Source organism: Engraulis encrasicolus, chromosome 14 (genome assembly GCF_034702125.1).
Source record: "Engraulis encrasicolus isolate BLACKSEA-1 chromosome 14, IST_EnEncr_1.0, whole genome shotgun sequence".
Classification (NCBI taxonomy): Eukaryota; Metazoa; Chordata; class Actinopteri; order Clupeiformes; family Engraulidae; genus Engraulis; species Engraulis encrasicolus.
In genome coordinates this window covers 52,016,830-52,030,337 of record NC_085870.1, presented here as the reverse complement: position 1 = coordinate 52,030,337, position 13,508 = coordinate 52,016,830, and the positions used below count along the sequence as shown (strand labels likewise).

Here is a 13,508-nt window from a genome sequence, read left to right as displayed (position 1 = left end):
CACAGCTGTGTCATTTGGACACCAACAGGTGGTTGCTGAGAAGGCTGGCGGGGTGTGACAGTGCAGCTGGTGACATACCTCAACAGTAGGCTACTCACTAACGCCATCTTAAGGATTTTTTTTATTTGGAGTGAGTCGGTATGAGTCAAATAAAAAAGGTTATTGTTTGTGAAGAGGCACAGGTAGGCTATATGACAGCACCTTCCTTCCCTGGTCAGATTAGAGCATTCATTAATTTGGCAACATGTCAAATGTGTCTTCCAAACAGATTATTATTATTATTATTATTATTTTATTATTATTTTTTACAAAAAACATGTCCAAAGGTTAAGATAAAACGCATTTTCTATTCAAAACTAGTAAACACTAAATAAAATGGTACAGATAATAAACCACCGCTGACAAAATGGAATGAGCTCTGCTTTCCTTGCTCCATTTCCTTGCTTTTACCTGCCTGCTTTGCTTTACTCATTTTTTTTGTTATGCTATTTGTACACAGACATCATTTTTCTCGAAGACATTCTTGATTACACGATGACTGACTGAAGAATGCGCGGCTTTCTTGATTTGTACCTGCAAGGATATGATGTAATTCTCGTGATTAACATAATTTATGCTGATCTCATTTTGCTGCGCTTTAACCAATGAGAATTCTTCACTTTCACCACCTGCTAGGAAGAGAATTCCATCATTCCTAACATTCTTCCTCAGAGTGGCCGCTCAGAGTTAGGCTACTGTGTGACCAAGTTTGCTCGAGATCTTCTTGGCTCGTATATTTGATTGGGCTCTTTAGGTTGTTTTGCTTCGTTGGATACTTTATAAAGTTTGTCTGAGAACCCCATAATCAGCAAAACATTCTCGAGAAGACTCAAAGTGGCGCTTCAAGGTGGTATGTAATCTAACCCATTTGGAAAACCGTAAAGTAGTTGGTTACGAACACTTGTGAATAATTGCTATTTACCCAGGTTGAACGTTGTGTCTAGAATAAGTGCATATGCTGCTTTGAATCAATCGTGCCTCCGTAAGAAACCCGATATCAAAATATTTTGCAACAATCATGTTAACGCGAGTTATCGCGCTAAAATGTAACGTGGTATGAAATCGTCCTCGCGACTCCGATTCCTGTTTCCCTCCCGCCTGCCTGCCTGGAGGAAACACTTGTAACAAGTGGTTACACAGTGGCCTAGGTTGTGGGAATACACTACTAGAAATATAGTTCATAATAGAGACGCGCGATTTGTCAAAAAATGTATTGGGGTTTCAGCGCGAGAGCCACTTCCTCATGGGAGCGCACAGGGCAGTAGCTTTTATTGTGCTGCTACCCGTACACTGAGCGAATGATTTTGTTCGTACTTGATAGAGCAACAATTATCGTGGTTCTGTGTAAGAATAGAACCTTGAAGCTGAATGTACGAAGTAATCTTTTTTTTGTATGGAATCTGTTCAATCATTCCACTTGGCAATGCTGAGGCGTGTAAAAGTAATTTTCGTGCAAAAATGCTGGAGTGGTATCCTTGGAATGTTGAGTGTGGGAAGCATGAGTTGGGGAAATTATGTCGCTCGAGCACACACATCTTTGCAACTTCATTCATACATTGGGAATGCACTGTTCACGTGGAAAAGGCATATTTATGTGACTGTTTTCTGAACTTCCATTACATAAACATCTAGTTCTACTGTGTAGTGTATGGTGTGATGACATAATCCAATGCGCTGGCCACGACGGAAAGTCTTGTAGGCTTTCAATGCCGTACTGGTAGGCTGGGTGTTTTTAGTTTATGGAATCTCACAAACAAAACAATTGGGCTATTTGACCTGGTCAACAGCTGGAGTGGTGCACGAACAACGTGGAATGTCCCTCTTTGTTAATGGAGTTTTTTTTAATCATTATTTCTATCAGGGTTTTGCCAAGAATGGAAACGCCCTTGGACGTATTGTCAAGAGCAGCTTCATTAGTTCATGCAGATGATGAGAAACGTAAGTTCATTTGTTTCTTCTTATTATTAAATCATTACAGCTGTATGTCTTTATAATGGTGCCTGGTAGGCCTATTAGGCCCACTGATGGGCTGCACAGTGTCAAAATCATGAAATGCACAATGTTGACCAACTCGATAGTGCAAATCCGCATGGTTGTGTTTGGGTCAGTAATTAAATCTTGTGTCCAGCGCGCCACTTGTGACAAAGCACTTGTGTAACCTCAGCGCGGTGACTCAAGTTTATGATGACTATTTGGGATGACAATGACGACATATGAAGTAATGGCCTAGATTTGTTTGAAAAAGCTTAACCGCCACGAGCTCCAGCAGACATATGGGCAGAGTTCAGAGGAAGGCGGAGACAATGAAACATGTGCATTGTCTAGTCTCCACTACACACACACACACACACACACACTATGCACAGACAGGCGCACAGAATCACATTAATTCGCTCGTACACACAACTAACTCTTTCTCTTTCTTGCTCTCTCTCTCTCTCTCTCTCTCTCTCTCTCGCTCTCGCTCTCGCATATGGTACTACACATATTACACCTGCTTACACACTCCTTCATGTACACATGCTCACATTTAAACACACATTTACACATGGCTTACAATGTAGTTGTGCTTTGGCATGTCACAGCCCCCCTGAAACACCCTGCATCTCTGCCCACTTACACACACACACACACACACACACACACACACACACACACACACACACACACACTCTGCATGTGTGATGGACAGCTTTGTGGTGTTGGTGTGTGTTGGCCTCATAGCTCTAATCACACCCCCCGCCCCCCCACTCGCTCCCGTTCTGTTCCTTTAACAGAATTCCTTCCTAGATTAAGCAGCGCAGGCAAATCCTGCTCAGCACAGCAGGCTGCCATTCAACTCCCTCAAAATTTGGGTGTGCAAGGACCCTTTAGGGAGAGGGGGGTGAAGTGTGTGTGTGTGTGTGTGTGTGTGTGTGTGTGTGTGTGTGTGTGTATGCACATGCGCAAAGTCGTGTGTGTGTGTGTGTGTGTGTGTGTGTGTGTGTGTGTGTGTGTGTGTGTGTGTGTGTGTGTGTGTGTGTGTGTGTGTGTGTGTGTGTGTGTGCGTGTGTGTCTGCAAGGTCCTTTGGGGTGGGTGGATAGGATAGGGGGGGTTGAATGGCTACAACCTTCTAGAAGCCCCTGATGTGAGTGAATGGAACTTGCTGGCATTAGGATTTGCTACTTTCCCTCACCCTCAGCTGGGTTTTTTAATCATTGCTTGTGTCTAATGAGGGTGAAGGAAATGACTAAACCAGTACAAACCTTCCAGCAATCTTTCGGAAACGCTTGTAGTCAAAAGAACGGTGTCCTTTTAGGAGTTGCTACTTGTGTGTAATTATTGGAAAAAGAAGTTGTCAAATCATTGTGAAGGCTTCAGTGTATTGGATGTTGTCATTTCAGTTCACTTCTGCTTTTCTGAAGTGTAATTATTTTCCAAGTCCAGAGCTGTTCCAACCAGGAGATTAAGTTTGTGATTGCCTACAGTTATGTGGTTTCTGAACTAGAAATATAAGTTCGTTATATGAAATGCTGTCCTTTCAAATGGCAGGACACCAAGTTTGAGAACAATGACTTATTACCAAGCCATTGAAAATTCCTCATAAGGCATCATTTCTGGAGTCTGTGATTTGAATGCCTGCATGACCTCTTGTTGGCAGCCCTTTGGACGATTTCAGTTTCTGACACTAGTAGCCCGGTTAAATGATTGTCCTAGAAGTTGGAAGCGGGAGTTTTGTAGCTCAACCTCCCTCCCCCTATCTCCCTCCCTCCCTCCCTCCCTCCTTCCGTCCCTCAACCCCCTGCTGTGTGTCTGTTTGGCTAGGGTGCTGATGTCATTTTGCCTTGGCCGTGCCGTGCATGTGTCTTTGTTGCGGCACAATGTCCTCGACCTGTTTTCACAATAGCGCTTGGGTGCACTAGGCCCCCCCCCCACCACTTTTTTTTTGTTTGCTTGTTTGCGTTTATGACAAACCTTTGGAACTTACTTTTCCCTCTTTCTGGAAGTCCAGTAGGGAGAGGCATGCATTCACACAGTACATGCAAGTTCTTCCTGTACTTGTACAGTATTTCTCAGGGTTTTCAGACGACCTCACAAAACTTATGGACAGTCTGTTCACTCTAACTAATAGGGCTGTGTAAATGCATGAATAGGGGCAGCACCAAAGTGGCAGCATGGTGTTTATGTACATGTCATTCAAATGTAACAGAGACATTATTACTATGAAAAAAATGTTCTGCTGCTTTTTCAACCACTTTTGGTCCACCAGGCTCTATTTGACTCCCACGTTGACGGGGTGAAGCTAATGGAGGCAAATCTTAAAAATCTTAAAAATACAACACAGTGTTCTACACTGTATTTTACATGAAAGACATGCTTAAACATTGCAATACATGACAAAAGTTCAAAGATCCATGCACAACCTCTATGTGCTGGTAAACGCAGGAGTGTTCAGTACTCAAGCACGCTCTGAATAAACAAGCAAAAAATCAAACATAAGTGTGCGGTAAACGTCTTTCTTTTGAAGTATTGCAATAGCTGGGTTTGTGTTTGTGGTGCACACTTTGACAGGGTGGTGTAAAGCTGCACAGCCCTGTGCCACCTGAGCAGGCCTGGGGGGGAGAAGACTGCACCCTCTCTGCTCTCCGTCATCCCTGCCCAGGGCTCTGGCACAGGCACATGGAAGAGGCTCTTCTTTTTTTCTTTTTTTAGGGCTTTCATGCCTTATGGAGACAGGAAGCGAGTGGGAGAGAGAGAGAAATGGGGGAGTATCTGGAAATGACCTCGGGCCGGAATCGAACCCTGGTCCCTGGCGTTGCAGTGCAGTGCCGTACCGATTGAGCCACGGCAGGGCCGAAGAGGCTCTTTCAAACACTGGCTGTGTGTAAACTTCTCCAGTGTTGTTTGAGGTGTGGCAGTTTAATCTCCCAGAGACAAAGCCAACCCCCTCTTAAGTCAGGTGGTGCAGCAGATTCAGGTTGTAAAACTCCACTCCACTCTACTCCACCACACACCAAAGGGTGCAGCCCTTTTGCCTGCCAGCGAAAGTGAAATGAAGGAATTAAGAACCTCTTAACATCATTACACAGAGAGAAGAGCACAGAGAACCTTGGCCTATTTAACACCTTTTTTCTGTACGTTTACAAAAAAACACCACAGAATCGTGTTGTGGGAGTGAGCACTTTATGAGGAGAGGGGAGTGGAGGGGAGAGGGGAGGGGAGAGTGTGTTTGTCCTGCTTCCTCCTATTGAGGCCCTGCAGTTAAAGGAATTTCAGCGCCAGGGCTCCAAGTGTGGGCTCCATGCCAACAGGAGGTGGCTGAGACAATGTCTCCCCCACTACGCTGCCCTATTTTATACTACACTTGTCTACACTATACACTGTTTTCCCCCAAGACCATTGCAACTACACTACGCTTCCCTACTGGTCTACTCAAGAATATACTGAACTGCATTATACACAACGCATAGAGGTAGAAAATAACACTAGAGAGGACCCCGCCCCCCCTTTCACGGCAATCTGTAGCGGCCATTATCTGTAGGTAGATCAGAGAAATGGAAATTAACGGAGAACGAGGCTCACCTCTGTCAAAAATGGCTTAATCATGTGAAAATGTCCATCAACACACTATACAAGGACAATAGTTCAAGTGTGTTGCTAACTATGTTCATAAAATATATTATTTGATTTTTAAATGTATTTTATCGACTCATATTATTTAAGTAGATATTTAGCCTGACATTTCAAATCTGGTCTTTGATTAAAGTGTTTGTGATGGAGTGACTATCACTAGGGTTGTGGGTGTGTTCTGATTAACATGCCAACGAGCCTGGCTCTTTGGTGTAGCGGTCAGAGCCCCGGTTTACTACCCCAGAAGGTCTGGGTTCAAGTCCTAGCTGGGCAACTCTACTCCCCTTCGCTACAAATGGTGTCAGAAGTGGGATGGTACCGTGAGGCCATCGGAAGCGTACCCATGGTGTGTGAGCCGTAATTCCATGTGAGGGACCCCCAGGATTGGTGACCCCCGAGTGAGGGACCTCAGTGAAAGGTGAAGCATTGATGATGGGGCACACTGGATGGGAGAAGCATGATGGGCAGTTGCGTGAGGGACACCATGAGTGTGTGAACCGCACGGGTGCGCTTCCCGAAGGGGAAGGCAATGTGATGGAGTGACCATCACTAGGGTTGTGGGTGTGTTCTGACTAACATGCCAACGAGCCTGGCTCTTTGGTGTAGCGGTCAGAGCCCCGGTTTACTACCCCAGAAGGTCTGGGTTCAAGTCCTAGCTGGGCAACTCTACTCCCCTTCGCTACAGTGTTACTTCATATTTACACAGTTTTAGTTAATTTCTTGACAGGGGCGGGCGTGTTCTCCATTGACTTGCATTGCCTGAAAGTACCTACACTACCTACGGAAGTTGGGAAGCTCCAGCTGCCATTTCCCAGTGCTGTCGCAAATTGCTGTGTCCTCTCGTGTTATTTTCTACCTCTATGACACAATGCCTCCATCAAGACCACACCACCACAGTATACTAAACTACCCTAAGGCCACTGCAATTGCGCTACACTACCCTTACTAGACTACACTAAACTACACCATGCTGTCCTCAGGAGGTGGCTGAGACGCTGCCATCCCCAAGTGATTAACTACACTGCACTACTACTAACCTTTACTACACAATGTCTCCCCCAAGACCACCACCACCCTACACTACACCAAACTACCGTACGACCACTGCAATTACACTACACTGCTCTACTAGACTACACAAACGGCAACATACTGTCTAGGGCTGTCCGCAAATAATCGACTAATCGTTGGTCGACCAAAAAAAATTCTAGTCGACCGAATCCCATTGGTCGATTGGTCGCAGCGGAGGAAAAACAAACAAACAAACAGCGGGCTTTCAGGACTCTTAACTTGAAGGGCGTGACAAAGGAAGACGTGTTGCTGATTTGTTTGACAAGGATAGAAGGCTTCAAGTTATTTTGGCCATGTCTGGAAGGAGCTCTAAAACATGGGATCCTTTTTGAAAAGGATACAGATTGCTTGTCAGCCAATGGTCACTAACGTCGGGCGAGAAGAACCATGCGAATTCGAGCGACAGGTGCGTTTAATTATGTAAGTTCACCACCACGGCATCCGTGTAGCATTGTAGCATGCTACACGGATCCATTGACTTTCACTAGCTTAGCGACATATTCCCTCTTTTAACTTGTCTTAAAGCAAGACAATGCTTAACATGAAAAATAAGACGCTTTACCACCTTTATAAACCCTGGCCAACAATTTTAACTGTATTAAGCCCCAAAATAGTGGCATACCCGTTTAAGACCATAAACAGACACTAAGTGCTTGATGGACATTCCAGTGAACAACTACAGTAACGCTGCAACAAATGTCCAAATAGATTAAAGGTATGACAGACAACGGAGGGATATTAATTCTGCCCTCCAGTTGGGCTACACTTCTTCTTTTAGGCAGCGAGTGGAATCCAATGATACAGTAAGTAGTGGCATCTCTACCATGCGCAGTTTGTGTCCATCACCAAATATTAATTTTAATTCATTTTTTATTTGTGTTTCATAGGCTAAACTATGTGAATTCGAACTTCGAATAATCATTATATTATACCTAGTAGGGCTATCTGGGTCAAAATGGGATGTAAAAAAAAAAATCGATTAGTCGGAGTAAATGACGACTTTTGGTCGACCAACAAAATCCTTGGTCGTGGACAGCCCTAATACTGTCTGCCAAGTGTCCACAGAAGGTGGCCGAGACGATGGCGGGGACAGGGACCAAGACCACTACACTATGCTACACTACAGCATACTACACTGCACTATACTACACTGCACTAATACTAACCTACACTACACAGTTGCTGGAGGTAAAATGGCACTTGTGCACTTCAGTGTTCATGTTTCGGTGTGTATGACATACTGGTTACGCACTGAAACATAGTGCCCGAAGTGCACAAGCGCGCCATTTGAGATCCAGCAAATGTCTCCTCCATAACCACTGCAACTTCATTACGCTGTGCTACTCTACACTAAACTGTACTACTGTACTTTCCTGAGAAGGAGGCTGAGACGATGACTCCCTCGAGGCCACTGCCACAGCACTATGCTGTCCTGCATAATTATACACTTCACTCAGCTGTTCCCAGTCCCAGAACAAGCTGTTACTACACTACACTCCATTACACTACACTGTTCCAGACTACATGTCTAGACTACATTGCCATCACACTGCAGTACACTATGCTTCACTGTCCTACACACTACACTACACTCTCAATGCACTGCGGCAGTGCGTTGCACTACAGTACGCTGCCTATGCTTGGCCCCATACTACTACACCACAAGCCTGCACTATGCTATACAGCAGTGTTTCTCAACTGGTGGGTCGCGACCCAAAAGTGGGTCGCGGAGGGGTCATGTGTGGGTCGCAGAGCCTTGGTGTAAAAAAAACTTAATTCTAAAAAAAAAAAATAATCCAACTTTTCCTGCAACAATTTACAACTTTTATTTTGATAGGCTTGTGAACTCTGTGTAATCTGTTGTCATACATACAACCTGAATGTTTATGCGGGATAGATAGCGTGCAACCAGTCATTTGAGTCTTGGTTACATTTTGAGAATTGCATTGAATTGACTTGAACGCTAAAAAAATTGGGTCGCGACCGAATGAGAGTGGAAAATGGTGGGTCCCAAGACTGTTCCAGTTGAGAACCACTGCTATACAGTATGCAACTGTAACGGAGGTGACCCTGCGCTAGTTTGCCACTCTGGCCTCCAGCCCACCACCTACCAGTCAGTGCTCCAGTTCTGGAATGGGAGTCTGAGCTAAAGGTCCAGACCCATAGAGGTCCAGAGTTCAGCACTAGCGATACTGTATGAGGCTTCGGGAGGGATGTTTGCTAACGTTCTACTACACTGCACCTCTATACTGTCTCTGATGCCATGATTGGTTTGCCCATCACCTCAAAATGCTGATGACTTTTGTAGTAGTAGGATGGACACACACACACACACACACACACACACACACACACACACACACACACACACACACACACACACACACACACACACACACACACACACACACACACACACACACACTCCTCTGGTCTTCTCTTTTCTTATTGGTATTTGGACTCAATCTCTCCCTCTCACTTTCACACACACACACACGCATACCCACACACACACTGTCGCACACTCTCTCCCTCCATCTCCTCATTTCTTCCCTCCATTCTCTTGAAAGATTGATGGCCTATTCTCCTTTGTTCTGCTCTCTGCTGAGTAGTGGCCCAGGGCCTGTGAGCGGGTTCCCAGTGCTGTGGGAGTGTCGTGTTAATAAGTGCTTGGCAGCTCTCTCCCTCCCCAATGTCAGATTGGTGTTGATTACACCATCACCACCACCACCATCATCACCGTTGCCACTGCTGCTGCTGTGGCCGTGTGGTTAAGGAGATGGGCTTCAGATCAGAGGGTTGCGGGTTCGAATCTCACCCTTCCACTCTCTATCTCACTCTTGAGCAAGGCACCTAACCTCGCGCTGCTCTAGGGACTGTAACCAATACCCTGTACTTAACATAAATAAGTCGCTTTGGATGAAAGTGTCAGCTAAGTGTAATGTGATGCAGTGCACCCAGGAGGACAGCTGGCATCCTGCGTCTGGCTGCAGCAGGCCTGCTCTGCCCAGTGTCAGGCCGACAGTGAGGGGACAGACGAACCAGGGTCCCACCTGGCCCCATCACTACCATTTCCATTGCTACCATTTGCTGGTGCACATGAATGAAAAGACTACCATCACCACTCCATTTTGTGTGTCCCTGTGCTTTTGAGCGACGATGAAATGAGGAGAGGGAGTGTGAGTGGAGAGAAATGGTACACGGCCTTACCTTGACAGTAATGCCAGCAACCGGTTGGCTAACATGCTTCGTCTAGTGTCAGGCCCATAGGGAATGGGCAGCCAGCCAACATGATGTTACTTTTTTATTACATTACACTTAGCTGGCGCTTTCATTTATTCAAAGCGACTTACAGTTATTATTTTTCAGGATATTGGTTACAGTCTCTGGAGCAATGTGGGGTTAGGTGCCTTGCTGAAGGGCACTTCAGCCATGGATGGAGATGTAGGGAGAGGTCAGGGGGGATTCGAACCTGCAATCCCTAAATTGAAAGAATCAACTCTCTTACCACTAGGCCACGGCTGCTCCAACATGATACAGAAGGCGATGGCTGATGTGGATCAATAAAACTATTGAATTCAATTCCAACCCAGCCTTTAGCCTGTACATACCTCTACTATCAAGCTGTTACTGTAATAGTGGCATGCTTAGCGATGGGTTGGGTCGCCCAATGACAGGGGAGGCAGGTAGTGCACCTGCAATGGATGCCAACTTGCAAAGATGGGGGCAGAATGTTAATAAACCTCCCTCCGGGTATCTGTAGTGCTGAGCTATCGTTCTGGACCTTAAGCTCAGCCTCCCATGCCTGAATTGGAGCGTTGACCGGTAGGTCGCGGGTTCGAGGCCTGAGTGGCGAAATAGGGCAGGTGACTTCAGTTACATATGAAGAGCTCTTTTCCAAAATGAGATATATCCATTTTATAGAATGTTGGGAAATTTGCATTTTTGTATTGGGCATTCCATTGAATTGCATTGCACAATGCATTACAAAATGGTTTGAAAAGCATGTTCTCAAAACATTTGAATGGCAAGAATTCACACATAGATGATAGGACTACTTATCAGTCAATTCCAATATTAAAATGCAAAAAGTCAAAAATGGTGGATATAGCGTTTTGGAAAAGAGCCCTTCATATACACTCACCGAGCCACACAGCCGACCTACCTACCAGCCTGTTGCTGAAGTTGATGGAGAGCTTCCTGCCAAGGCCCTCGCGTGAAATACAGAAGAGGAGAGTGCTGCATTGGGTCAACTGTTTGAAGGAAAATGTTCACCAAATTTTACCTCCTGAATTGAACTGTGCTAATCTAATATCGGAACTACTGTGAATGTTTAAGCCACAAGGTTCCCAGAAGAAAATTTGGTTTGTGGAATTGTCATAATGACCCCCCTTTCCTCCCCTACTTCCACGTATTCTTGGACCGTATATTCCCTGAGGAAAAAGCATATTTTTAACGGGGAAAAATGTAAAACTTCAAGGGATTGTCGAATACCCCTTCTCTTCTGAGTTGAAGTTGGAGAGCTTGAAAAGGCATGTCTGAGAGCGAGAGGATGAGTGTCGCCCTCACTGTTTTGTGTGTGTGTGTGTGTGTGTGTGTGTGTGTGTGTGTGTGTGTGTGTGTGTGTGTGTGTGTGTGTGTGTGTGTGTGTGTGTGTGTGTGCATGCGCGTGCGCTCCCATGTGCGTAGACTTTACGGCACTGAAGGTCCCACGCTTCTCCTATTGTTTGCGTTGGAGGATGATTATTGTCAGCCACAATGGAGTACTTAAGTAGATGTTGTGGCCCTGGCCATCCAGACTCTCTCCCGGTTAATGTTTATCTGTTGGCACAGCTTCAAGCCATGGATACTTTGGGTTTCTTCCAGAGACATGTATGCAAAAGGCAATGGTAATGAGGAAATCAGAAATAAGATTCAGGAACTTCATATTACGAAGTGTGTGCGTGTTCCGTGCGTGCGTCAACTTTTGAGAGAGAGGGAATGCGAGAGAGAGAGAGAGATTGAGAGGGGGATGGTGTGTGTGTGCGTGTGTGTGAAGGAGAGATAAGGAGTAAGTGGGAGAGACTGTGGAGGCAGCTGAGAGTGGTGGTGGCCTCCTCGGGGACCCTGGGGGTCGCTGCTCGCTCTCGCACCAGCAGCAGCACGGGGTCATCAGAGGTCAAAGGTGAGGGTTCAGGGGTCAGGTGGGGTGGGCGGCTGTGCGCCATGACAACGGAGGAGGGGGCAGGCGGAGATAATCAGTTTTATTGTTGCGTCTTCAGGGCCGCGACAGTTGTTGTAACGGCTCTCAGCGATGAGCCGCCGCATTAACGCATCATTTGATTATAAACATATGGGACGCAGCTTGCGGCTTTGTTTTATGTAAACTTGGTTGAATGGGCTTTCTTTCTTGTGATGACCATTACTGAAACTGGCTGTCGGTATGGGATGTATAGAGTGCACCTTGCAACTTCGTTTTATGTAAACTTTGGTGTGTGTGTGTGTGTGTGTGTGTGTTTTATGGAGGGTGGGGGGTACTTCTATTTCTAAATCTTACTGCACGTAGCAACATGAATACTAGCTTCTAATTAGGATGTCTGCTATCAAGATATGTCAGATGGCATTGCTAAATCAAGTCATGTCAACATGGTTTTCAAAAATTCTGCATATTGGTAAATCTCGGGGAAGGACATCAAAAGCAGCAACAGCAGCTAAGGATCAGCTAAGGGTTTTTTTTTCACATGCATACAATTACAAAGTAAAACAAGCTGGAATTAGAGTTTTACTCTGGGTATCTATTGCTTTGGCAAATATTCAGGTGAAGCAAGAATACAGAACTTCCATAGAATCATTCATTTATGTTTGTGAAGCCATCTTCTGCAATATTGTAGGTAATAAAAAAGTCACATAAAATCTGGCTCAGTACACAGTAGGCTAAAGGAAGTTGTTTCTTTAAAAAAAAATTGAGAATGTAAGAGCACAATGAAGGAATAAAAACCTCAGATACAGATGCAGTTTGAAACATATAAAGGGGCACATAAGTGGTGGTGCTGTTGGAGAACTGAGTTGTCATGGTTACCTCTTAGTCCTGAAACGGCTTTGAGGTGTACAGTTCAGTTCCACACCAACACTTGATCAACAGGCTGCAGTCAGTTCACAAGTCAGCATGTAGGTGGCATTCATGACTTTATTGGAAGAAAGTTTCCAGGTATCTACCTTGTGTGGGATTGTTGATTTTGTGTGTGTGTGTGCATGTGTTTTTCAAAACATTTTGAAACTTTAGCTGACTTCGGGATCGGAAGGATCAGAGACGGTGATCTGTGCGCTTTGTCATCATCCCAAAACTACTTCACTAGCCTCCTTAAGTGTGTGTGTGTGTGTGTGTGTGTGTGTGTGTGTGTGTGTGTGTGTGTGTGTGTGTGTGTGTGTGTGTGTGTGTGTGTGTGTGTGTGTGTGTGTGTGTGTGTGTGTGTGTGTGTGTGTGTGTGTGTGTGTGTGTTCGTTCAGTGCCAGACTCCTCCACCCTTCCCTGACCTTTGTGTAGCCTGTCTGTCCTCCTTTCCCGCCACATTACTGAGCCAGTGAGCTATGTGGCATCACATGGATCCATGAGGAATGCTCCGCTCTCCTCTCCTCTGGCTCTCCTCTCCTCTTGCTCTCCTCTCCTCTTGCGCTCCTCTCCTCTTGCTCTCCTCTCCTCTTGCTCCGCTCTCCTCTTGCTCCGCTCTTGCTCTCCTCTCCTCTTGCTCTCCTCTCCTCTTGCTCTCCTCTCCTCTTGCGCTCCTCTCCTCTTGCTCCGCTCTGTTCT

General features: G+C 45.6%; 1 protein-coding gene across 1 annotated transcript in view; it reads left to right on the top strand.

The window, feature by feature from the left end:
* Positions 1–709: 709 nt before the first annotated feature.
* vgll4b (vestigial-like family member 4b) overlaps positions 710–13,508 on the top strand; it is a 65,162-nt gene continuing 52,363 nt past the window's right edge. Inside the window, exons 1-2 of the mRNA XM_063216075.1 lie at positions 710–889; positions 1,901–1,977. Of these exons, the coding sequence (XP_063072145.1) occupies positions 1,914–1,977 (64 nt within the window). The 5' untranslated portion in view covers positions 710–889; positions 1,901–1,913. The remainder of the gene's footprint in view (positions 890–1,900; positions 1,978–13,508) is intronic.